We start from the raw sequence: 27,335 nt of genomic DNA, 5'->3' as shown, positions 1-27,335 counted from the left end.
TAGAAATGGAGAGAGTGAGTGGTTTGAGGTAAAGGTGGGACTTCGTCAGGGATGTGTTATGTCACCCTGGCTGTTCAATTTATACATGGATGGGGTGGTGCGAGAGGTAAATGCAAGGGTAGTGGGTCAGGGATTGGAGATGGTTAAAGAAAATGGAGAAAAGTGGGAGGTAAGCCAGCTGTTGTTTGCGGACGACACTGCGTTTGTAGCAGGATCAGAGGAGGGATTGAGGAAGTTAGTGACAGAGTTTGGGAAAGTGTGTGAAAGAAGGAAGTTGAAGATAAATGTGGGTAAAAGTAAGGTGATGAGATGTACAAGGGGTGAAAGTGGCAGCAGACTGGAAGTGAGTATTAAGGGAGAGAGACTGGAGGAAGTGGATAGTTTTAGATACTTGGGTGCGAATGTGGCAGGAAAGGGAGGAGTGGAGGTGGAGGTAGAATGTAGATTGAGAGAAGCAAGTAAATGCCTTGGTGGATTAATAAGTGTAATGGGAAATAGACATTTAGGAATGGATGTTAAGGGGAGATTGTATGAAGGACTGGTTGTGCTGACAGCACTGTATGGAGCAGAAACATGGAACATAAGAGAAGAGAGAAGGAGTTTGAATGTGTTTGAGATGAGGTGTCTGAGAAGTATGATAGGTGTTACTAGACTGGATAGAGTTGATGAAAGAGTATTGGGATGGTTTGGACACATGGAAAGAATGAGTAAAGAAAGACTAGTAAAAGAGGTGTGGAAGGCAGATGTGGAAGGAGTGAACATGAGGGGGCGACCTAGAATGAGATGGGTGGATGGGGTAAAAGGGGCATTGGAGAAGAGGGAAACGTCTGTTGAGTAAGGACGGGAGAGGATAGAAGAAAGGGGCGAGTGGAAAATGGTTGTATATGGATGATGCTGTGATGCATGAGGTGGAGTGGGTGGGGGAGGGTGTATGTGAGAAAAATTTGACGCAGCCCGAAGGAATTTCTCCCCGTCTTCTCCTTTCCTGCATGAGGGAACGGAGAGGGGGGGTCGCCGATTTAATGAAGCGGCCTTGCTGTGGATGTGCTGTGTCTTGCGACACTGCTTCTGACCCAGGGCAGTGGACAAGATGCAGGGTTGACCCGTCATCCAGGAAGTGCCAAGATAAGAGGGAGGGAAGAGGGTGGAGGGGAGTGGAATGTGATAGGGATTGATTGGGTGGGAGTGGTTTTATGCCTTTGTTTTTTGGCTACCTCCCTTATAATGGGGAAAAGCCTTTGGTATACGTATGTATGTATTATTGTTAATATTATTATTATCATTATTAGGTTCGACCATATGCTAGACTCGTCTACATCTATAACCCTTGCGAAAAGTCGTGACCTCGTATATGGGTCGTCATCTGTGACTACCGGGTATATCCCTCATCCCCTTGCACAGGGGGAACAGTAACGGTTTACTTTGTTATGAAAGTGACGGGATCGATCTTGGTTCTACGTCATCACGAGCCACTTGACGCTAACTACTACTTTTAATCATAATTTCATTACAACATATTTCTGTTCTGAACATAACATTTTTGACGAGATTGTATTTAATCCTTCAGTCACCCTTTAGGGAATATGGATATTCCCATTATTATTATCCTGTTATTTTCAGATACTGTACGCTGGTCGTTCCTATCTTTGTGTCTGATTACCTTTTCCTATGTGTTTTGATCAATTCTCTGCGTTCTGGTTCCGTTGAAATAGTTGACAAATCGTGATATATGACAGGTTACTAGGAATTTGTATCTTGTGATTAAGATTTGGTGATGCACTTGTCTCGTTTTACCACAACTTGTGTAAAAATAACTATAATCACGACTTGTACTAATGCTCTAATCTACTAGATAAGAAGATAGTTATTTCCGTTGTGCTGGTCCATGTTTTCAAAGTAATGCTGTATTATTTGTCTAATATATTTTTCAAGTGTGAATAATACTTATTGAATACAGTTCACCCAATGTATTACTTGAATTTAAAAGAACTTGTTATTTTTATGTAGACGTCATTTCATAGCACAGGTAGTCGTACAAACTGGAGTGGCGGGAAACGAAAATCAGCTGATAGGAACCAACAATTCACTCAAGCCTGACAAAACCTGTATTGTGTACCTCTCGATGATGTGTGGCGTATTGCCTATGGTTGAAACACAGTAGCATATCAATTTCTACGTTGAATTTTGCAATTTAGGTTAACAATGGATAGACTAGTAGCACATAGGGCGTTGTATAAAAGTCCCAGGACACCACCATGGAAAGAAACGTACAGAAAGGTGAGTTGTAAAGTTAATGAATTTGAATTTCTTCACAGAAGTGACCCACTTTCAAAGAGTTATTGACGGATATTGTGAATTTTATTTTCTAATGGCTTTCGAGAGTATAATTTTCCTGTATGATTCGCATGTGGTGGAAATTCATTTTCATCATTTAATAATTAAGGATTCATTATTACTTTGCATATATAGAAATTCTTTGATGTGTTGAATTACTGTCGATTTTTTTTTCAGTTTATTTACAAACTTATGGTAGATCTTTATCATAGTTGTTTTGTATCATTAGGTACTAATTGGTCAATGGAACTGTCTATTCTAGTATATATAAAATACAATAAAAATGCTTGTTCACAATCATGTAATTTGCAAATTGGACTATTGTAATTCACTTTATTATGGACTTCCTAATTATCTATTGATTTTGAAGAAGCTACAACTAGCTATGAACAAAGCTGCCAGGCTCCTTAAAGGCCTGCCTCCCCGTGAAAGAATAACACCAGTACTCGTCGACTTGCATTGGCTGCCAATCATAGCACGCGTGATCTAAAAAATCTGTGTCATGACTCATCAATCAGTGCGATTTGGTAAACCTAGATATACAAGGAATTAACTGCAGGACATGCATCTTGATACACCTATGGCTCTGAGACATGCTGTTGAGCATCACAGGCTCTATGAGCCCCGAGCTAACTTGGAAATGGGTTTTAGAACATTTGAAAAGATTGATCCACGATTATGTAACGAGCTAACTGGAAATGTCAAGAACTGTGATACCTTGATAACCTTTAAGAAAGTGCTCAAGAACCACTTGTTCATGAAAGCATATTATGTATGTGCATTAAGGATAATTATCGGTGTTGATACTATATCTATGATGGCACAATGGAGCATGGTGTAGGCAGTGGATTAGGGCCTAGATCTTCATCAACGGTAAATGGTATATATTTTTTAATTGTTACTATGGCAGTAATAATTTGGAGTTGAGGCAACAGTCCACATATTAGATTGGAATGAAATTAATGCCATTTCTTTACGTTTAGAGTACTATCCTCGGCAATTGTAATTGTTACTTCAAACTATGTGTTCTTTTCATTATCTGCACTTCATGTATATTGATTCAATGCCAAATGAAATTGTTATTATTATTATGTCACATGAATAGTGAGAGGAGCCTATGCCAGAAGGTGCATAGTAATTATACTATGCACACTTGTAATTAAGCCACTAGGGCACCCTGTCATATAAACTTAGAATTTATTTGATATAGTGAATATATATTGAGAAAGAAGGGCAACAACTAAGTCCCAATAGTAAAGAAAATGTACACATATCTTGTTGCATTATAATGCCATAACTTACTTTAAAAACTAGTCCAGGGAACCTCAAACCCAGGTGGAGAAATCTCATGAAAATAGTATTAATGTTACCTATGAAAATAAGTTATGTAAAGCTTATCTTAATGATATGGTTTTTGTTGAAAAATGGCTCATTTTTCATAGTGTGCATTTTTTCTTTCTCGACACAAAATTGTCACATAGAAAATAATAACCCCAGTTGAACTTTATGAACCATTTGATAGGAAGGGTGGAGTTGCCCAAAGAGTGGCAGGATGGAGGGTAAATAGATCATGCTTGCCAATACTTTGGAATTGGCAAGAACATAGTGTTGTTATAGACAAATACTGTCCCTAGAAATGCAGTTTTGCTTATGCATGGTTTTGTAGTAATTGACGAGTTGTATGAACTTACCCCCACAAAATCAAGCTCAGAAACTAGATTGAACAGAGGTATATACATTTAACAAAGCCTGTATACCCAAATTCGTTTCCATGTTATAAGAAGAGTGAAAGCATATACCCACCCTTTGTTGTCCCTCATACCTTGGCCTGATGTGGATGAAGGGTCCTCCCAGACCCTATATGCGCTGAATGGCCTACCGGCTCCGGCGCTTGGCCTTCAAGCCAAAAATTCCATAAATCAATCAACCTCCCAGACCCTGCCTCACTGCTCTGGTCAAAAGAAATACAGTCAGGCCCAGTAGGGCCTGGCAGCTGGAGCTGGTTTACTTCCACTGTTGTATTACATAGTTCCCCCCCCCCTCCCTCGTTAACTTGAGGAATTGAAACTGGACAAGAATATCAAGAAGTGCCTTGTGAGAATGGTCTTTGTTAGTACTAGTAAAGCCCCTGTCCTCACGTGGTGTTTCTTTTGATAGACTTGTTAGCAACTGCCAGTTGCCTACATTGGACAAGAAGAAATCCCTTGAGGATATGTCATTTCCTTGTCCATTCACAACCACTCTATTTCCCATGGTTGGGGGAAAAGAATGCTTAATTTGTCATGATCTTGGATCATGTTTTGGACTCGTGATTGACGGCCATCTCTCTTCCTGATGAGAGCTCTGAGCTCATATATGCTTGATCTTTGAGTAATGCTGTGATCTTACACACACACACACACACACACACACACACACACACACACACACACACACACACACACACACAATCGGCAGAGAGACATCGATGATTGGAAATCTGGAAAAAACAATTTTCAAAGATTTCAACGACGAGGGAGTACCTGTGTTGTATTAATAGGGTAGGGGAAAGCTCGTGATGTAGTAGGCTGGTGAAGAAAAAGAAGAGGAGGGATTATTGAGGAAAATGGAAGAAAATGACGAAGGAGACAAACAGGCTTCCTGGACATCAGAAGTAATGTAAACAAAAGGTCTGCAGATGATGCAGGTGAACTTAAAAATATCAGTAAAGGCATTAATATTAGAAATATTGAGAAGAACAACACAATAGAAAGTGGAGATAATTTTTTCTATGGATTTAATGAGGGAGGGGATGACAACCTCCCCCCGATTAGCAAGTCTAGAGGAAAAACTAGAGAAAATGAACAAACAGTGGGAGGTTAGGTTCAGCCAACTTTTACGGATTACACAGAGTTGATAAATTGGAAGAACTAAAGAAGGAGAACCAAAACCTAAATAAAGAAATAGAAGAATTAAAAAGACAGTTAAAAGAAGTAAAAGATGAGAATGAGGAATTAAAGAAGAAGAATAAAGAGTCCATAGCAAAAGAGGTACTGGGTTGGAGAAAAGTCCAAGAGAACAACAAAATTGAATTTAGAGATAGTGACACAACAGATGAAAGAACAATCTAAGGACACAGTTATTAAAGTGATGAGGGAGAAGAATATAGTAAGAGTCTTAGCAGATAAAAAGAAATGTATAATTATATTAGGAATGGAAGAGAAGCATAATCCAAATAGGACTACAAGAGTAAAAGAAGAGAAGGAAAAGGTAAACAAGATATTAGAAGTAGTTCAAGAGGATGAACAAGAAACAGGGAAAGAAATTGAAGAAATATATAGACTAGGGAAATACAATACAGATAAGACCAGACCACTTAAGTTCAGAAACGACAGCAGAGAATATCTTGGCAAAAGCAGGGAAACTAGCAAAAAGTGATCTATATAAACAGGTATGGATAAAAAGAAAAATGAATAAAGAGGAAAGAGAGGATGATAAAACAAAAAGACTAGAAGCTAAGGAAAAAATGAGAAAAGAACAGAAACAAAGAGAAATTCTATTGGAGAGTAGTGGATATGAAAGTGAGGAAATGGTTCATAGCAGAGAAAAATGGAAGGGAAACAAAACACGATAGAAGTAGCAGAAAATTAAAAGTGTCTTACAAATATAGATGGCTTAATAACATGCTTGAATGAACTGAATGATTACTTGAAGGAAAAAGAACTGGACATAAGGGGAATTGTAGAGACAAAATTGAAAGGTCCACTACCACCCAACAGTGTAGGACATTGTGCATATAATTATTGGATTAGAAACAGGTAAAACAAGGGGGTGGAGTTATGTTCCTGACTAAGAAGGATATACATGTGAGGAATGTCACATATGGAAAGAATAGAGTAGAGATGATTATGATGGAAGTGGAGGACAGGGATGGGAAGAGCAGGAAGTTTGTGGTAAATTATGTGCCTCCTAAAACGGCTTCATGGGAAGAGAGAGAACACAAAAATATGTTAGAAGACACAAGGATAACATTAAATAAAATAATAGAAGATGGAGGGAGAATAGTTATAATGGGCAACTTTAATTGTAAAGAAATCTGCTGGAAAGAGATGACGGTGAAGGGTGGAGACGACCTATGGGGAAATGTACTGCTTCATATAATTGTAGAACATAAATGATGCAATGGATACAAGAAAATACTAGGTATAAAATGAGGAACCATCGACACTGGACCTAATAATCACATCAGAACCTGAAATAGTGGACAAGATTGAATATAAGACACCAATAAGTAAAAGTAAACACATGTTGGATGAACTGGAATTAGATAAGGAAAAATACATGGGAAAAAAACAAACAATATAGAAAGGGAAGATTGATGTATGGAAAAACAAATATTGATATAATCAGAGAATTCATTCAAAAAGCAGACTGGGAAAGGATACATAAGGAGGAAACAATAGTAGAAGAGAAATGGAATATTTTGACAAAAATTTATAAAGGAGTGGAAAAGTATGTTCCAAGACAAAAACAAGAAAAAGGATATGTAAAGTGTTGGTACAACAAAAGATGTAGGGAGTTAAGACAAAAGGGATAAAGCTTGGATAAAATGAAAAAAAGACAAAAGACCTGAAAAATGGAAAATGTATACTAGATATAGAAATCGGTATGTACAAGTGTGCATAGAAGAAAAGAGAAAATCCGAAAAAGATGTCATAGAAAAATGTAAAGATCAACCAAAAAACTATTTTACAGATTTGTAAATAACAAACTGAAAAATAAACAAGAATTAGATAAACTATGACAAGGAGTTGAATACACAGAGGAAATAGAAATGGCAGAAATTATAAACAAACATTTTAAATCTGTGCTTACGAGGGAGAACATACAACTTAAGAGATGTCGAGTAGGAGGAGAAAGTCCCCCCTATGAAAGAAATAGAAGTAATAAGGAAAGAAATAATCACTTGAGTAATCTCCATGTCAGAAAATCACATGGACCAGATGAAATGGCAAACCGGATTTTGAGAGAATGCAGGAATGAACTAACAGAAAAAATACATAGTCTAATAAGCAGTTCATTGAAAGAAGAAAAGGTTCCAGAAGATTGGAAAAAAAAAGCAAATATAGTACCAATATATAAAGGGGGAAACAAGGGAGACCCTACTAACTATAGACCGGTCTCTCTTACAAGTATGATAGCTAAAATTTGTGAAAGAATGATCACAATTAAATGGGTAAGGCATTGGAGAAAAAAATGTACTAAATCCAAGGTAATTTGGATTTAGACAAGGAAGATCATGTGTCACAAACTTAATGTGTTTCTATTCAAGGCTAATTGATGTAATACAAGAAAGATGAATAGGCTGATTGTGCATTTCTAGACCTGAAAAAAAAGCTTTGATAAGGTGCCACATAAAAAAATTGATAAAGAGATTAAAAACTGCTGGAGGAATACAGGGCAAACTGCCAAAATTGATGGAAGACTTCTTGCATGAAAGAAAAATGAGTGGTGATAAGAGACAAACACTAATTGGGAAGAAGTGATTAGTGGAGTTCCACAAGGAACAGTTCTGACCCCAATAATGTTTCCCATATATATTAATGATATGGATAAAGGAATTGAAAGTTATAAGCTTCTTTGCAGACAATGCAAAATTGTTGAAAAAAGTGAACACTGTAGAAGATTGTGAGTCGCTGCAGAATTATCTCAATAAAGTATGGGAATGGAGTAGGAAGTGGGTGATGGAATTCAATATTAGGAAGTGTAGTATAATGGAATTTGGTTGGAAGAAGCAAAAAAAAAAAAAAAGAATAGTGGGATCATATAAATTGGGAGAGGAAGAAATTAAAAAAGCAGAAAATGAGAAGGACATGGGAGTCATTGTTATAAATAATATGCCCCCTGAGAAACATATAAACAAATTTTTTGGAGAAACTTATAAAACCAAGATTGGAGTATGCAGCGATGATGTGGTCACCAAGTACAAAAAAATGTATAACAAAACTTGAAAGAATACAAAGAGCAATTACAAAATTGGCACCAACACTCTCAGAACTATCATATGAGGAGAGACTAGCAAAACTTGAGCTACAGACATTAGAGTAAAGAAGAGAGAGAGGAGACTCGATAACTATTTATATAATCATGAAAGGCATAGAAACTATTGATAGAGATGATTTAATAAAATGGGATAGTAGAGATACAAGAGGACATGGAAAGAAAATCAAGAAAGACAGGTATAGAAGAGACCTGAAAAAGAACATCTTTCCCCACAGGGTAATAGACGTTTAGAACAAGTTAGATGAAAATGTGGTTTGTGCAAAAACGATACACAAATTTGAAAACAGTAGATGAAATGAGATGTGAAGACAGGACACCACAAACATAGCTCCCCTTCCCATAAAATACAACTAGGTAAATACACACAACTCCTTGCCCACAAGAGTTGGAGTGTCAGTTCACAATACAGTGATGAGTTGAACTTGGACTGCTGAATTGGCAGTTGTAAACTGTACCACTGTGCTGTTGAGCCATGTCACAGTGTTTTCGTGTGTCAGGAGTGAATAATTGAAATAAAATGAGGGGACTAGGGATCCTTGATTTGTTTTTCTCCTACAAAATGTTGAAGCATAAGATGGTCTGGGAGGCCTCCAGTCAGAATAGAGATGTATGGAGATTGAACAATTAATCTTAAGATCAAGAATGTAATTCCTTGTCATGGATGTAATTAGGACTTTTAAGTCATGTGATGATGATAATAGTAATAACAATTATTGTCTTGAGTTTCATTGACTGGTAATTGGCAGCTCTACATTGGCTGGCACTGGTCCTTGCCAAATTCCTCCTCCCCTCCCCCTCCCCCCATAGGTGTGATCTCTGTATTTGTACTATAAGCTTTTATTGCATTTTTTCCCAGAGATGCATGGATCGACTGAGGGCCAACCGATCCAAGTTGGTTCACAGTCTTAGAAGGGTCGGTGATGCTATGAACAACAACACTGGGGATGACCTGGAGCCTGAGGCTAAAAAGGCTCGTCTTGTCCAGGACATCATGGAAATTGAGTGGAATGTTATGAACAAGTCCCATGCCTTCCCATCCCTCAGGTCAGTGTGTGTGTTCAGGGTTGGCTGGCATGGTGAAAATGCTTCCAGTTTTAGTAATGTATAGCCATTTCCATTCCCCCCCTCCCTCTCTCTCTCTCTCTCTCTCTCTCTCTCTCTCTCTATCTCTCTCTATCTCTCTCTCTATCTCTCTCTCTCTCTCTATCTCTCTCTATCTCTCTCTCTCTGTCCCTCTGTCCCTGCCCTCTTTTTCCTCCTCTCTCTTTCTCTCTCCCCCTCTCTCCCTTCCCATCTTTTACCCCTTCTCTCTTCTCTCCTCTCTCTCTCTTCTGCCCTCTCTCCTCACTGTCTCCTCTCTTCCTTCTGTCTCCTCTTTTCCCTCTGTCTCCTCTCTTCCCTCTCTCCTCCCTTCCCTCTGTCTCCTCCCTTCCCTCTGTCTCCTCCCTTCCCTCTGTCTCCTCCCTTCCCTCTGTCTCCTCCCTTCCATCTGTCTCCTCCCTTCCCTCTCCCCCTCCCTTCCCTCTCCCCCTCTCTTTCCTCTCTCCCCCTCTCTTTCCTCTCTCCCTGTCTTCCCTCTCTCCCTGTCTTCCCTCTCTCCCCCTCCCCTCCCCCTCTCTCTCTCCCTCCCCCCCCCCTCTCTCTCTCTCTCTCTCTCTCTCTCTCTCTCTCTCTCTCTCTCTCTCTCTCTCTCTCTCTCTCTCTCTCTCCCCCCCTCTCTCTCTTCTCTTCTCTTCTTTTTAATTTCCCTCTTCTTCTCCCAATACTGTACTTGATCTTCTTGCATTCATTATCTCTGACTGACCAAAATGTACCCATTTTACAGCATAGTAGAGTATCTGTAAATATATTTGTAATTGTCTAAATTCTTAGCCTAGGTAATTTTTATACAACTGCACTACATCTAATGTGATATTAGCAGACTTCACTGACCACCATATAACATTTAGACATACCAAGGCAGGTTAGGCACCTTTGCTGATGGTACATGTTTATAGAATTTCAACACAAATAGCACACTGACACAACATATCTGGGGCAGAGGAATTTGTACAAATGTCAGAGAAGCAATAGGTTTCCTCATAACTGGTCTAATTGACAGCATATTTTTTGATACCAGATCTCAGATGGCAATACATGATTTTTAAAATGGGGACATTTAAATGGTATGTGTATTCTTGATATAATTGGGGAGATTTGTTTATCCATTCTTGATATTGGTGAAACTATGGAATGGCAGTAGTCCAAGAGTGGGACTGGTATTCTGTGTAGCCTCTTTCAGACGGAAAGTTTTGTGTTCTTAATGCTGTTTCTGGCTTTCACAGATTAGTTCCTGGAGACTTGGGGGAAGATGGAGTAGATCCAAGTGAGGAGTATCTGGCAACAATGGATGAAATTGAGAGAGAGTTGATGGAAGAAGGTACAGATGAACTGCACTTTTTGACATGCCTTTTGTTGATATGAAATATCACATTCTGGACAGGGTTTCTTGTGTTTTGCTTTAACAATTTTGCATTTGTAAATTCTGTGCTGGATAAAGTGAGCAGTGTGGTGAAAAACAAAGTTTTATGGGGCAGCCCACTGGCTGTGGCTGGACACCTTGTGGCTTATGTAAGGAAAATTTGAGAAAGTGATCCCACATGCTTCTGTGGAGATTAGTCATTATAAGAAAAAAAATTCTTGAACCATTTAGAAGAGACAAAGGGGTTGTATTGTTTTATTTTTATTTGTTCATTTATTTATTATTAAAAAGTGTAATGAGAAATAGACATTGGGAATGGATACTAAGAGTAGGTTATATGAAGGAATGATTGTGCCAACAGCACTGTATGGGGCAGAAACATGGAACAAGAGAGGAAAAGAGAAGGAGTTTGAATGTGTTCGAGATAGAATGTCAGAGAAGTATGATAGGGGTTACTAGGCTAGAGTGAGAAATGAGGAGGTGACAAGGAGAACAGGGGTGGAAAGGGAGTTGATGAAAGAGTATTAGGATGGTTTGGACACATGGAAAAAATGAGTGAAGAAAGATTAGTAAAAGATGTGTGGAAGGCAGAGGTGGAAGGAGTGAATATGAGGGGGCATCCTAGGATGAGATGGATGGATGGGGTAAAAGGGGCATTACAAAAGAGAGGAAAGTCTGTTGAGGAAGGACAGGAGAGGACAGAAGATAGGGGTGAATGGAGAAGGGTTGTGTATAGATGATGCTGTGATGCATGAGGGGGAGTGGGTGGGGGATGGAGGTTGAGGAAGTATGTATGAGAAATAATTTGACGCAGCCCGAAGGGATTTCTCCCCATCTTCTTTTTTGCATGAGGGGACAGAGAGGGTGGGTTGCCAAATTAATGAAGTGGCCTTGCTGTGGATGTGCTGTGTCTTGCGACACTGGACAGGATGCAGGGATGACCTGTCATCTAGGAGATGCCAAGATGAGAGGGAGGAAGGAGGGTGGAGGGGAGTGGAATATGTAGGGGATGAAATGGGTGGGAGTGGTTTCTATGCCTTTTTCTTTTTGGCTACCCCCCATGTAAGGGGGAAAAAAGCCTTTGATATATGTAAGTATGTATTATTTATATGAAGGCTATGATACTGTTGATATTTTTGTTGATGTTTGCAAATTGATGCATTTGTTCTGGGTGCTCTCAATGTTTATGAACCTTCAGTCTTCTGCAAGAGACACCAGGGGCAAGAAATTGATTGATACATCTTAGCAGTGAGGTTCACATAAAACTAGATATTTGTACAAGTTGTCTTGTGTATTTTCTTTTATAGATGAGCGACTTCTAAACGAGGTGCTGAGTTATGATGCTGCATCACTTGCCTCGCAGGTCTCCGCCATGCTGCGTGATGAAGTTATCTGTCCAGTGTGCCAGGTACCATAAATAATGTACATGGATTTGTAGGGGTGAGGGATTACAACAGTAGACTGCCCATGGTGTAACATAATTATAATTACTTAATGATGGTAAAAGCTTGATTGAGAATCTATGATACCAAGATGTGAAGGTTCTATGAAATGGAAAGGTCATTAGGATGCCACTGTCACATGTAAACCTCTGAAGATTAGAATAGATGTGGTCCAGAAGTATATTTGTGAAAATTGTAAATATATATATATATATATATATATATATATATATATATATATATATTTTCTCTCCAAGGTACGAGGTCTAAAGGAGAAGACTGGTCTCATGAACACGCAGTCACTGTATTGTGAATGTGGCTTATCCTTGAAGGGCACGGGCATAACTCTCCAGCGGGTAAGTTTCCATTTTCACCCCATAGAATAAATTGGATCAACTGTTGTATGTGGGAAGGTGTATGCCTTGACTGGTAACCACCCTTATGATGGGGGAGGGGGGGTGGAAGCATTTTGGTATATAGAGAGATAACTGTGGTACTGAGGAAATAAAATAGCATGGTTACAGTTAGAATTAAATGACAGTATTGTTTGACATGCATAAATATACATATACCAAAAGACCTTTTCAACATATAAAGAGGGTAGCTGAGACAAAGTATACATCCACCCACACCTATTCAAAACTTGTTTGTTTCCTCTCCCATCTTAGCACCTTATGAATGAAGTTGTCCCGGTCCCCCAACACCCCACTTAGAGTACATACATACATAGACCAAGGGCTTTTATCCCCTTACAAGGGAGGTACCAAAAGTCAAAGGCATAAATCCACTCTCACCCATTTCAACTCCACATACTCCGTTCCCATTCACCACCCCTCCCTCCCTCTTTTTTTTTGGCTCCTCCTGGATGATGGGTCATCCCTCCATCTCGCCCACTGCCCTGGGTCAGAAGCAATGCAGCAGGACACAGCACATCCACAGCAAGGCCACTTCATTTAATCAGCAACCCTCCCCCTCTCCATCCCCTCTTGCAGAAAAAGAGAAGACAGGGAGAAATCCCTTCAGACTGCATCAAAATATCATTCACATGTACTCCCTCACCCCCATCCCCCACTCACTCCCTTCCATGTATCACAGCATTATCCATACACAACCATTGTCCACTTACCCCTATCTTCTATCCTCTCCCTTCCTTCCTCAACAAACATCCCCCTTTTTCCCAATAACCTTTTTACCCCATCCATCCATCTCATCCTTGGTTACCCCCTCATGTTTGCTTAGAGTGAACATTTTAAATGAGAAGGAAAAGAAACAGGAGTACAAGAAGAAGTGTGGGAAGTGGCGAATGATAGAATAGAGGTGGGAGTGAAAGAGGAGTGGGAATATTTCAAGGAGGAAGTGACAAAGTATGCAGTGATGGTACGTGGAACGAGGAGGATGGGGAGGAACAGAAGGAAGGGTAGTGAGTGGTGGGATGATAAAGTGATGGTGGTAGAAGATAAGTAATCATTTAAGGATTGGTTGCGAAGTAGGACTCAGGAAGCATGAGAGATGATGATATGATTTTATGTCACAAACTCTTCCCTATCAGAAGGCTAGGATGGTGCCCTTTGCAGAGGACTTTGTAGTGTGGAATTTAATGAACCATGCCCTTGGTTCAACTTCACCAGTGACAGGGTTGGAACTGCCATCTCCTCGACCTTTGCCGCAAGTAATGATGGCTTAACCCACTCAGCCAGTGACCTTCCTTAAGAGAGATACAAAGAAAATAAGAGACGAGAAACAGGAGGCAAAGAGGAGAGCAGAAGTAAAATGGGCAAGGAATATGATAGAAAACTTTGAAAAGAATGAAAATGTGTTTTGGAAGGAAGTTAAGAGAGGAAAAGGAGGTGAGGCAAAAAGGTACAAAGGTGCAGATGGATAGATGTTAATGGAAGTCGAGGTGGTAAGGGAAAGATGACAGTGATTTGGTTTAATGTCGCAAACTCCCCCTTATAAGGAGGCTAGGATGGTGCCCCTTGGGTAGAGTATTTTAGAGTGTGTTGAATGTGGAGGAGGACAGGGAGGGATCGATTGTGAAGTTGGAGCTACTAAGAAACTGATGGTCATACATATACCAAGGGCTTTTTCCCCCTACAGGGGGGGTAGCCAAAGTCAAAGGCATTAACTTACTCCCACCCATTTCATCCCCACATACTCCATTCCCATTCACCACCCCTGTCACTTTTCTTGGCTCCTTGTGGGTTACGAGTCATCCCTGCATCTCACTCTCTGCCCTGGTTCAGAAACAATGCAGTAAGACACAACACATCCACAGCAAAGCTGCTTCATTTAATCAGCAATCCCCCCCTCACATAGAAAAAGAGAAGACAGGGAGAAATCCCTTCGGGCTGCATCAAAATATCATTCACACACACTCCCTCTTATCCCCCCATCCCCCACCCACCTTCCATGCATCACAGCATCATCCATACACAACTATTCTTCACTCACCCCTATCTTCTGTTTTCTCCCTTCCTTCCTCAACAGACATTCCCCTCTTTCCCAATGTCCCTTTTATCCCACCCATCCATTTCATCCTTGGTTGCCCTCTCATGTTCACTCCATCCACCTCTGCCTTCCACACCCCTTTTACTAATCTTTCTTCACTCGTTCTTTCCATGTGTCCAAACCATCCCAATACTCTTTCATCAACCCTATCTCCCAACTCTCTTTCCATTCCCGCTTTCCTCCTCACCTGCTCATTTCTCTCTATCCAGCTGAGTAACCCCTACCATACTCCTCAGGCATTTCATCTCAAAAACATTTAAACTCTTCCTCTCTCATGTTCCATGTTTCTGCACCATACAGTGCTGTTGGCACAATCACCCCTTCATACAGTCTCTTCTTAGCATCCATTCCCAAATGTCTATTTCTTGTTATAATTCTTAATACCTCAAGGCATTTGCTTGCTTCTTTCAATCTACATTCTACCTCTACTCCTTTTCCTGCCACATTCGCTCCAAAGAATCTAAAGCTATTCACTTCCTCCAGTCCCTTTCCCTTAATACTCACTTCCAATTTACTGCCATCCTCTCACCTTGTACATCTTGTCACCTTACTTTTACCCACATTTATCATCAACTACAGAAATCCAATCCATTCGAATCCGCACAGGCAACAAATCAACACTGACAATAGTTAACATGTACATTCCCCCCCAATCATCCCCCACAGTTCCAAGCACCTTCAGGCCTCAATTTAGCCAACTAGCCTCAATCCCCAACCTGATCATGGGTGGTGACTTCAACGCCAAGTCATCGGCCTGGTATGTCGACAACCCTGACACAGACAGAGGGCTTGATATACAGACTCAGTTTGACTCATTGACTATCATGAACAACACACATAATCATACACATATCCCACATCAAGCCCCCTGCACTCCCTCCTCTCCTGATATCACCTTTTGCTCCCCCTGCCTAACCCCAACAACATCATGGAGAGTGGTCGGAACCCTTGGTTCTGACCACCTTCCAATCATCATCACCACCAAAACAAGATGCACCCCAGTTGGCCACAGACACACATACACCAATTACAAGAGAGCTAACTGGGAAGCTTTTACTGAAGAGACAGAACAACATTTTGAAACACTTAACAGTACACCAATCACAAACATAAACAATGCTGTGCACACTTTTAATACAAGCATACAAAATGCAGACAAGAGATACATCCCTAGAGGCAACAGAAAATCACACAACCCCAACTTCACACCAGAAATCCAGGGCCTCATCAGACAACGAGACACACTTAAACACAATACCCCCTATCCCTCAAAATATAGCAGACCAAATACAAACACTAAACACTGTGATTGCCAATAGAATACACGAACAAAAAACACAAAATTGGCAAAACTTTGTCAATACACCTGATCACAAAACAAACACCTTCAAATTGTACAAAACGCTCAACAGCATTACACTATCCAACAGTAACACAACATGCTCTCACGCAGCAATAATCGCAACAACAGACAATCTACCCTCAAACAGACAACAAGCAAACACACTCATAAATCATTTTGTACAGACAAGCCATCTCACTTCTCACCCTGACGACCGACGCACTATTCGACGTAAGAAAATCTTTCCCACAGACTCAGACTATACGCCCTTCATAGACAGTCAGACAAAACACATAATACATAATCTCAAGCACTCATCTGCCTGTGGCCCTGATAACATAAGTAACATCCACCTAAAACACATTGGACCACAAGGTATACACGCACTCACAAACATTGCAAACTACAGCTATTCACACAACACTATACCCGACATCTGGAAGCATGGTAAAATAATCACCATTCCAAAACCGAACAAAGACCCAACAATCCCAACATCACACTGCCCAATCACACTTCTCTGCACCCCCTCTAAAATCATTGAACGCCTAATACTTAAACTTGTCACACCACATATTCCCCTTGCTGACTCACAACACAGTTTTAGGCCACTACACTCCACAAACACTCCTCTGATAAACCTCGCACAAAAGAATTTTAGATGGCATCAATTCAGATAGGCCCCACCACAGAACACTTCTTATAACATTAGACATTAGTAAAGCTTTTGATGCTATCCCCTGCCACAACCAAACAAATAAAATATATAACACAGATATGCACAATAACACCAAACGATGGCTGGCCAATTATCTGGCAGGTAGGAATGCTTATGTGTCATATAATGGCCAATCATCGCACATCAGAAACATTAAGAATGGAGTACCACAGGGCTCTGTTCTATCCCCCACGCTCTTTAATCTATACATGCATGACTTACCCACACCAGACACCTCAGAAATACAAATCTCTTCCTACGCAGACGACATAACAATCGCATGCACACATCGTAACACAGACAAAGCTGCAGAAATAATCCAGCCATACCTTGATACACTCAACACATGGTTCATCACAAACAGACTCAAAATAGCTCCAACCAAATCTACAGCAACACTTCTCACCAACTGGACAAAAGAACACAAATACATACCTCATCTTTACGTCAACAACACTCTAATACCACACACACACCAAAAATTCTTGGTGTAACATACAATACATCCATGTCCTTCAAACAACACATCACAAACATAAAAAACAAATGCACACCTAGACTCAACGCACTTGTCAATCACTGAAACAACATTTGGACAAAACAAAGAAACTAATACAACAATATACAAACAATGCATACGCTCAGTGATGAATTATGCGAGTCCTGCATAGGCTCCTAATCTCAGTCAGACACACCACAACACCCTTCAAATCATACAAAACAAAGCCCTAAAAACAATTACAGGCTGCACAAATACAACACCTACAGACCATTTACACCATGAAACAAAAGTCCTCAAAGTCAAGGACCACCTCGACATGAGAGGCATACAAACACTTGCCGCAGCCACCACAAACACATCACACCCGCTACACTATATAGCAGAACACCCACACACACCAAGAAACATTAAAACAACACCCAAAGACCTTTATCACACACAGATACTCTCTTCTCTTCCTCCACAACCACCAAATACCAGCCTCCGGAAACATTCATAATCATATCACTCCCCGCTCCTTTAACACACTGAAAGACAACACATTGCTGCATGCCAGACCCCCTGATATCCACCCTTCTGAATCCTCTCTGCCACAAAAGGACAGAGTCCACCTGGCCAGACTGCGGTGCGGCCACCACCCAGCACTTCTAAGCTACCAGAAGAGGCTGGATGACTGCATTGTGAACAGCTGCCCAGGATGTAACACTTCACCCCATACCATACAACACATAATGGAAGACTGCATTATACACAATCATGCACGCAAACAACACAACATACACTCTATAAAGGATTTGTGGGAAAACCCAGTTTCGGCTGTGGCATTCCTCGGGGAGACGGGACTGCTCGGACAGACAGTCTAGGGAATGACAACAACAACAACTTCTTCTCTCACACACCTTCCCAAACTCCGTCCCTTACTTCCTTAATCCCTCTTCTGATCCTGCTATAAGTGCAATGTCATCAGTAAACAACAACTGGCTTATCTACCATTTTTCTCCATTTTCCTTAACCTGATGGTGATGGAAGAGGAAAATGAAGGAGATACAAGAAAATAATATATACAAGGAGTTTGAAAATATGATTGATGGTAAAACATCCAGGTTGGATGGACGTCATGCAGAGTGTTTGAAGAAGGAGGTTGTTTATGATGTATCTAGAGAGGTGAGAGTGCCAGAGCTCTGGAGTGCCTCTATAGTTCTGCTTTACAAGGGAAAAAGGATGTGATTGTAGTAGTTTTAGAGGTATCAGTTTATAGAATATTGTTGGAAAGGCTTATGGGAGTGTATTAATTGAGAGAATTAAGAAAGGAAGAGATGGAGTAATTGATGAGCAGTGTGGGTTTAGGAAAGGTAGAGGATGCATAGATAGAATTTTTATGGTAAGGCAGATTTGGAAGAAGGTTTTGACAAAAGGTAAGGATGTTTTTTGGGCCTTTATGGGCTTGGAGAAGGCTTATGACTGGATAGATAGGAAGGCACTGAGAGAAATATTGTAGATATATGGAATTGGGGAAAAGCTTGGTAGTAGAGAGTTTTTAGGAGAGTAGTAGAGCCTGCATTAGGATTGGAAATGGAGAGAGTGAGTGGTTTGAGGCAAAGGTGGGGCTGCATCAGGGCTGTGTCATGTTGCCATTACTGTTCATTGTGTTAATGGATGGGGTACGGGGCGAAATACAAGGGTAATGGGCAGGAGACTGGAGATGGTTAAAGAAAATGGAGTAAAATGGGAGGTGAGCCAGTTGCTGTTTGTAGATGACATTGTACTTGTGGCAGGGTCAGGGGAGGGATTAAGGCAATTAGTAATAGTTTGGGAAGGTATGTGATAGGAGAAAGTGGTTGGTAAATGTGAGTGAATGTAAGGTGATGACATGTACAGGGGGAGATGATGACACCTATGTTGGCGTTGTGAGATGCGAGTGTAGTTGTAGCTGAGTGACCCCTGAATTCTATGAACTGACTTGATCACATTTTCTGTGTTTATTATTACACATTGAAATAGAATGAGTAATACAGCAGTGACTTTATATTTTGTAACATGAGTATTGTGATCCATCAATCATTGTACCTCAGACATCCAATGCTGCGCACGAGAATTTGACTCGTATTGAAAAGATTAAAGGATAGAGGCTGGAGAAAGTGGACATTTTTAAGTATTTGGGGTGACATGCAGCAGGAGATGGAGGAGAGTTGGTGGAGGTAAATTGTAAATTGAGAGAAGCGAGTAAATGTCCTGGGGGATTGAAAAGTGTTGTGAGACTATGCATTTGGAAATGAATGCAAAGAAAATGTTATGTAGTGGTGATCATGCTCATGACACTGTATGGGCTGGAGAGGTAGAAAGGAGAAAGTTTAGATATATTTGAGATGAAGTGTCTGGGAAGTATGTTAGGGGTTACAAGAGTGAGAAATGAGAAGGAACATTGGGGTGTAAACAGAGCTGGCAGATAGGGCTGGTAAAGGATTATTGGGATGGTTTGAATACATGGAAAAATGAGTGAAGAAAGATTAGCAGAGGTGGATAGAGTGAACTTGATGGTATGACCGAAGATGAGATGGATGGATAGGGTGAAAGTGGCTTTGAGCAAGATGGGAATGTCTGTTGAGAAGTGAAAGGGGAGGGTGTGGGATAGGGGCAAATGGAGGATTGTTGCTGGTGGATAATGTTTTGATGCAACCAGAATTAATTAATTTTGACGCAGCCCGAAGGGATTTCTCCCCGTCCTCGCCTTATATGCAAAGGGGGACGGAGAGGGGGGGGTGACCGATTAAATGAAGCGGCCTTGCTGTGGATGTACTGTGTCTTGCGACACTGCTTCTGACCCAGGGCGGTGGGCAGGGTGCAGGGATGACCCCTCATCCAGGAGGTGCTCAGATGAGAGGGAGGGTGGGAGGGGTGTGGAGTGTATTTAGGGATGAAATGGGTGGGAGTGTTTTTATGCCTTTCCCTTTTTGGCTACCTCCCTTGGAAGGGGGAAAAAGCCTTGGTATATGTATGTATGTAGAATGAATTTCTCCCCATCTTCTCTATTTTCTGCATGAAGGGATGGAAAGGGGCTTTGTCATTGAAGTGAAGTATTTCTGCTCTGGATTCATTGTGTCTTGCCGCATAACTTCCAACCTGGGCAGTAGGCAGGAGACAGATGACCCTTCATCCATGGGGAGCTATGATAAGAGGGAGACAAGGGTGGTGGATGTGATGGATATGAGTGGAAAGGGTGGGAGTGGGTGACTTGGCTACCTCCCTTATAAGGGGGAAAAAGTCCTTGGTGTATAGATATAAGTCATTGTTTTCTGCAATGAACAATGTTATCAATAATTTCTGGGGGGGGAAGCTTCCATTCTATTTTTCCTGAACTGTTATTCTGACTTGTCGGAATACATTTGGTTATTCATCACAGCTATTTTGTAGTTGCTATGCCAGGTTATTATTTACAGGTCATCAGCATAGATGAATGCTTTGGTGTGGGGGAAATCACTTGAAGACGTCAAGTCATGCTGGTGAGATTATGATTCCATAGGGACTCCATTGTACATGCATATACCAAAGGCTTTTTCCCCAGTATAAGAGAGGTAGCCAAAAAATAAAGCCATAAAGGCATAAAAAACACTCCCACACATTTCATCCCCACATACTCCACTCCCATCCACTCCCCTTCCCTCCCTCTTATCTTGGCTCCTCCTGGATGACTGGATTCCATTACTGTCTTTTAGTCCCAGAAATTCTGTTGTTTTGGGTTTACCTGCACTCTGTTGGCTAAGGATTTTGTTGGCCATTTCTTGTCATTTTTGTGGGTGTACCCTTTTCTATATTATGTATACATACTGCACATCCACCAGTTGTCTCAACACACACATTGCATTATTTGAAGACATGTGAAACCACTATTGGAGATAATATATAGAATATGTTTTATTGCACATATAATACCAATATACAATAGTCAAAGTTCATGACTTTGTTCCAGGTACGGTCAAATGTTGAGTGTACAGTAGAGGAGCACAGCCACACTTGCCAGGGTGTGATGGTGTTCACACGCACCACAGACACGCAGGGAACCAATGTCCTTATCACATGCCCATCATGTGAATGGATGTCCTTCCTGCTGTAGTTCGCTAATGTTGATGTTGTTCTATCTGTAGAAACTTGCTCTTATTTCTTGTCTTGTTCCTACAATGTTTGTGTAATATTCTCAGTTGTATATTGTATTTTACCTTTCTCATATCCTGTCTAGTTCTCAGTCATGTCTTCCCATCCGTAATATAATTTTTGTAGCCTCCCTCTCCTTCCACCCCTTTGTCTCTCTCTCTCTCATATTTTGTTGTCTTTGCTTTGATTTCTTCTTTATTATTTCTCCTTCACCTTTTTATTTTGTTCTATACAGTATCTTTTCCCCCCTTATTCAGGATTATTTTTCATGTGCCCTATGGTTGTCTAGTACCCATGAGATTTAATAGCGAGAGGGTAAGAATGTAGTGCATTTCTATGGCATAATGTTTATGTGTGAGGATCTTGAGAGTAATGCTCTCAAGGAGAAAATAATGTTGTAGAGATGTTGTAAATAGTTCGTGCCTGCATATTGCATAGGTTTTGCTCCTGTAATGGGTGTAGGTTATCTACAGATCTGAGCAAAATTGTCTGGTAGTTATGAAAAAAAAAGTACCAAGAAATTAAGCCCATGTGTTCTTCTTAGCTGAATGAAACCATCAGAGATTAACTATGATAGATCAAGAAAGTGCTTTTTAGGCTTTACTGGGTCGAGATGACCTTCAGCTTTTTAAGAGGCAAAATTCTCTGGCTTAAATGTATCTGCATCATTAAAATGGTCAGTGGGACTTTACATCCTACTGTCAGAACAGTGGAGGAAAATGTGTAAGAATGCCTCTCATTCCACACATGACTGGCATGCAAAGTCAAATATGTATGCACCTTTTTTATGGTTCCAAACATCACTGTTGAGGAAACAAGGAAAGCTCTTCATAAGTATTCCCATACCTCAGTCAACATATACAAGTGATGGAGGGTGGATGTAATATGTTTGTGCAGCCTCACCCCTACCCCCACTGGCACCACATGCTTGCAAGTATGTTACTTTGTTATTTTTAACTTTATTTTGACAAAATACTGTATTTTACTTCATTAAAGATATTTTCTTTCTCCCATGATAAGTTCAAAATTTGCCAAGTGTCTTGCAGCTAAAAGTTATCTTGCTAGTAGGCCTCAACCCAAACCTAGAGAAGTGTGATGATACTAGATATTAATAACTGCAACTGTATATGACAAAAATTTAGTTGAGTCCTAATCCTCCTTTTGGGGGAGTGTGACCAAGTCAAAATACCCACACCCTTTCTTAAAGTGGTGAAAGATTACCTGTTCTCTGCCATGCTATATGGGTTAAATGCAATACAGCATAAACTACATATCCACTGCAGGGAACAACGGTTGGAACTGGTTTAATCTCATCCCTTCACCATATATCAATCCCCCTCCCCCTCTTCAGCCACTTGCCAATAGAGCAGAAGCAGAAAATGTCCTTTTGGATTGCATCCATTCATAATCTCTCCACTTGTTTCTTGTATAATATCTCTTCCCTGCTTCACTGAGGGACTGTGTACATCCAAAACTTTTCATTTCCATCCATTTACTTGGTTCTTGGTCTTCCTCATGCTTATTCCATGTGATTTCCACGCTCATTTGCTATACTTCTTAGACAACCAAAAACTTAGGTTCTTTGTTGTACAGTAGGAGAATTTGAATTAAGTAGTGTGTTCAATTTATGTGAATCCATGATATGCAGAATGCATCCCTCACCTGTATGGAGAGATAGCCAAAATATGAATTTAGTACAAAATTTGTCAGTTATTCAATGGATTTGATTTGAGCTCACAATACTTTTGCTCAGTGGCTTGTTATCACGGTGCACCAGGTGTTTCATCTCATTTTAATGCAGTACATACCTGGTATGTCTTGGAAACATGTTTCCCAAACAAAAAGAGTGAATCTGGATATTTTGAAGCTAAATGTCGTAAATTTTGAAAATTATATTTTACTCCTTTGAACTGGCCTTCTCCCTAATAGTGCATCAAATCAAAGATTCTCTAAGATAACCGTTGCTTTACATTCACCAAATAGAAACCTACAATCTCACAGTAATCAAAGTCATTGGGTCATAGCATAGATCCTTTCTGGGAAGAAATGGACTGATGTCTGTGTTGTATGGGTACCTTTCACTGGCTTGGAGTGGAGTAGACACCATTTGTCAGCTCTCCATTTGAAAAAAAAAAATATCATAGTTTGGTCAGGAGACTGCCAACCTCATAGGGGTGCACCACTACAATATGGTGTTCATGGATTGTAGAGGAAAGGATCCTCTCCAATATCTATTATAAGAAATTATTTCATGCAGGTGGCTGCTTTTGATCCAATTCCAAGTGTTGTCTTTGTCATTATTTTTTTCTTTTTTCACCCATCTCTTGTTTATTCCATTCTTTACTTTTTCTCTTTAATTTTCCTTTCAGTAGCAATTTGGCTTCATCCTGTGGTGATTTTGAACATCTACCCCAGTATTTTCTCAAATATCTCATGTTTATTAAGGTCTTATTTTGAGTTTTATCTTTTGAGGAGTGTGGTTTTTATTATTGGTTTTAAGGTAATGTATCACCTTAGGTGCATTTATTTTGTAATGATACAATATGCTTCCCAGCCTTGCAATTTATTTATTATTATTGAAAGACATTAAGGAGAAGTTGCAAGCATTGGTAGCAACTTGTGAGTAAAGGAATCTTAATTGTAGCGTATTTAGCTCTTGTAAGAGAATGAGGCTGTTGGATGAAAATGAACAGTTATTCTATATCCTGTACAGTCACATACTGTAATCTGTTTGATTCAGCTTGGCAGAGATTTATTAGAGAATTATATAGTCTGTTTGAGTAGTAATCACATGACAAGTGCTGGGGGGTTTGATGAGAGTACCAAACCACCACCACCACCATGAATTAAAGATGGATGGTGATTTGGAATTCCTCTACAGAGTGAACACCTGATAGTAGCAATGGCATACATCCTTGTTTCCTATGCTCTGAGAAAGATGTTCATGCCTAGTGGCCATGCCAAGTAGATAACAGCTGAAATTTTGAAAAAGATGAGGAAGGGTAACTTGGAGACTTCCTATGCATACAATCCAATTAGTGAAAGAAATATTTGCCAAGTTTGAATAAACGGAGACCAAATGAGTGGTGGTAATAGACTGTTGATCTCCTCAAAGAGACAACCAAAGCTATAGATTAATTAATTGCAGTTGTATTTTTATGTATTAAATTCTCCTAATTTTTAAGTATGGCTAGAGGGTTGTGGCTACAGTTTTAGTCAACCTGTAACACAGATTTGATTGTGGTACACTATTTACATTTTTAGAAATGCTTTTCAAAACTAAAGGACACATTTCTAGTTGCATGCATGCCACCATGCAATGATGTATCAAGAAATGTGATAATTAATTTTGAAATGTGTTGCATGATGTAAATAGAATAGTGATTACTACAGGATTTAAAAAAAACATGGCCATTGTGAATACATTGTGTAAAGGTTATATGAACATCTGTAGAGAAAAATAGTATGAACCTCCAGGCAGGCCAAAATATTTTAATAGATACAAAACCAAGAAAAAAGCCAGGTTTGTCTGCTCTCATATTGCATCAGTAACTTGACAGACTTAATATAAGTATTCCTGGTCATACATTTTTCATCATATCATTTCTCATTTGAACACCATTGGCCCTGGGGCCAACCCTAAGGTTTCTCACCTAAGTGAGAGATGTCCATAACAACGTGTTCCAGACTTCAATAGAATATATTGACGAGGTGCTCTAAAAAGGGTGCAGGGTTGGTGAAGTGTCTAGCTGCATTTAATTCACCAATTTATTATGTCATTGGAGCACAAGAGTGTATGTGTGCCTGGATAATGTCGGGTTATTAGTAAGTTTTGCTTGAATTGTAGGTTGTCTTGTATTGTGCATATGAAAGACAGACAAATTTGGTGCTTGTTATTGTTAAACTGAAGAGGTAGTGAATATTTAGAATTAAAACAACAGCCTTTTAAAGTATTTTCTCTATTATGTAAGAGGTTATAGCAGTCGTTGAAATGCTAATGAAAGACACTGTGATATATTATATTTAACATTTGATTGCCTGCTAAATACAGGTCAATAACTGCCAGCCATCGCACAAAATGAGGAGGATTTATGTTTTTTAACTTGGGATACAAAGGTTTTTGATGACATTATGTGACTTTGTCATAATAGAAGTATCTTGTTTGATAATGAGTGAAGTGTGTTGGCAAGTTTTAGAATGGAGTAATAATCCCTTCCATATCCAGAATAATGGGGCCACAGAGTGTTCACATATTTATGACATCATTGGGTGAGAGAATACTCTCCGAGGGATGAGAAGGGATGACCAGGAAGGCAGAAGGTAAATCAACCTGTGGTCCTCAAGTACAGTAGTCCCTCTAATATCTGAACTAATTGGGCTATAAGGTATTTGGATATTAGAGGGATTACTGTATATTCAGAATGGATTGTTCTTGAATCTTCCTAATCTTGTCACTTGCTTAGTGTAAGTATTGCTTGCAGGACCAATATATAACCCAGTACCCACCATGCTGTTTTGCTTATAATTAATATGGTAGCCTAGCATTGGTGGACTGAGTTTTCATTCTTACATGTATGATTGATTATACCTTTATATTAATTGTGATGACATATGTTACCATGGTTATACCAATAAAGAGGTTTTAGGATGGGTAGCTAATGCAAGAATCAAGAGCCCAGGATAATATGGAAATTAGAAATAAATTGTCTCGTAAGTAAATATGATCTTTGTAAATAAGATGTGAAGCAGGTTAGTTGTCATGGTAAGAGATGTGCTGTTTGATAATCTCGCCTTCTGGATTCTTGGGAATGGCTATGTACATTTTCCAAGACACTGTAAATTAGGATGGCTAAGTCCTAAGAGTTACAGTTTTCCACGAAGTAGAAACAGAAGTAATGCAAAGGTAATTTGTTGGTATGGGGGAATGTTGGGCAATTGTTGATTATGAAATAGTGGAATTAGGTCAGTAGTTCACTAGGCTAGATGAGTGCTATAGTTTTGAAACTGATCGTTTGAAATACTTGTTCCAAAGTTGGAAACAGATTTGTTAGGATGTAGCATTTTTTCATGGTTTTGTTTTGTGTGCTCAGTGTCGAAAAAAAGACATTAATTATTATTCATTCCATGACATAAGCTGTAGTATTACCAAAAAAAGGGGTAATTTTGAATATAATTTGATGTTTGTACCGTTAATTTGTTAGTGAAGTAGTAGTAATTTAGTAGTTTAAAGCATGCTGTGCAGGTTCCCCCTATGAAGAGGGATGTTCTTCTTCTTTGCCCATAATATTTGTAAGATGTTCTCCCACTGTGTCCTTTTAAAAGTAATGGCATATACGTCAGGTCTCCGAATAAGTGTGTCCTTTTAAAAGTAATGACATGTACATCAAGTTTCATGCAAAAGGGGACTAAGGCTACAGATGGATTGATTGATTGACCAAAGTGTTTTCTTGCAGTGGAAAATATTGCTAGGATACTGGAGAAATGCTAGTCAAATGAGTTCTTAGCCTTGTTGAAAACAGAAGTCCCAATGCAAATCATGTTTTGACAGTAGGTTAGATGAGAAGTACTTGCCATAAAGATTTGCATAGGAAATGTTGCAGTACTCGTTTCAATTCCTGTAAAGTATGAATATTTACAATAAAGCATTGATCTTTAGAAGGGGTTTGTTGGCCTTCTTTGACATGAATGTTGTCATTTTACCAGAGTATGAGACTCGAATAGCCTTGTTCTCCTTGCTTCCAAAGGGGTGATATGAAAATTGACAAAATATCCTGGCAGCCTTCAATATAAAAAGGAAAGCACTAATTGATGAAATGGGACAGTAAAGGACAAAACAT

The 27,335-nt window shown here is 39.7% G+C and overlaps 1 protein-coding gene across 2 annotated transcripts; it reads left to right on the top strand.

The window, feature by feature from the left end:
• Positions 1–1,871: 1,871 nt before the first annotated feature.
• LOC143035835 (RPA-interacting protein B-like) lies at positions 1,872–27,156 on the top strand. Of its 2 annotated transcripts, XM_076202874.1 has the most exons (6): positions 1,878–2,277; positions 9,233–9,420; positions 10,701–10,795; positions 12,145–12,245; positions 12,537–12,635; positions 21,317–27,156. In XM_076202874.1, exons 1-6 carry the CDS (start codon positions 2,203–2,205, stop codon positions 21,458–21,460), a joined length of 702 nt encoding a protein of 233 aa, XP_076058989.1. In that variant the 5' UTR covers positions 1,878–2,202; the 3' UTR covers positions 21,461–27,156. The 2 variants fall into 2 exon arrangements, with proteins under 2 accessions (XP_076058990.1, XP_076058989.1); XM_076202875.1 differs by lacking the exon at positions 12,537–12,635 and having other exon boundaries at positions 1,872–2,277.
• The last annotated feature ends 179 nt before the right edge of the window (positions 27,157–27,335 follow it).

Source organism: Oratosquilla oratoria, chromosome 19 (genome assembly GCF_046742065.1).
Source record: "Oratosquilla oratoria isolate Oo_2021 chromosome 19, ASM4674206v1, whole genome shotgun sequence".
Classification (NCBI taxonomy): domain Eukaryota; kingdom Metazoa; phylum Arthropoda; class Malacostraca; order Stomatopoda; family Squillidae; genus Oratosquilla; species Oratosquilla oratoria.
This window is presented reverse-complemented; position numbering and strand designations above follow the sequence as displayed.

Coding starts and splice junctions, on each gene's coding strand:
- LOC143035835 (XM_076202874.1), top strand. CDS start 2,203: ATGGATAGACTAGTAGCACATAGGGCGTTGTATAAAAGTCCCAGGACA. Junction 9,421..10,700: donor CATGCCTTCCCATCCCTCAG/GTCAGTGTGTGT, acceptor TGGCTTTCACAG/ATTAGTTCCTGGAGACTTGG. Junction 12,246..12,536: donor TTATCTGTCCAGTGTGCCAG/GTACCATAAATA, acceptor TTTCTCTCCAAG/GTACGAGGTCTAAAGGAGAA.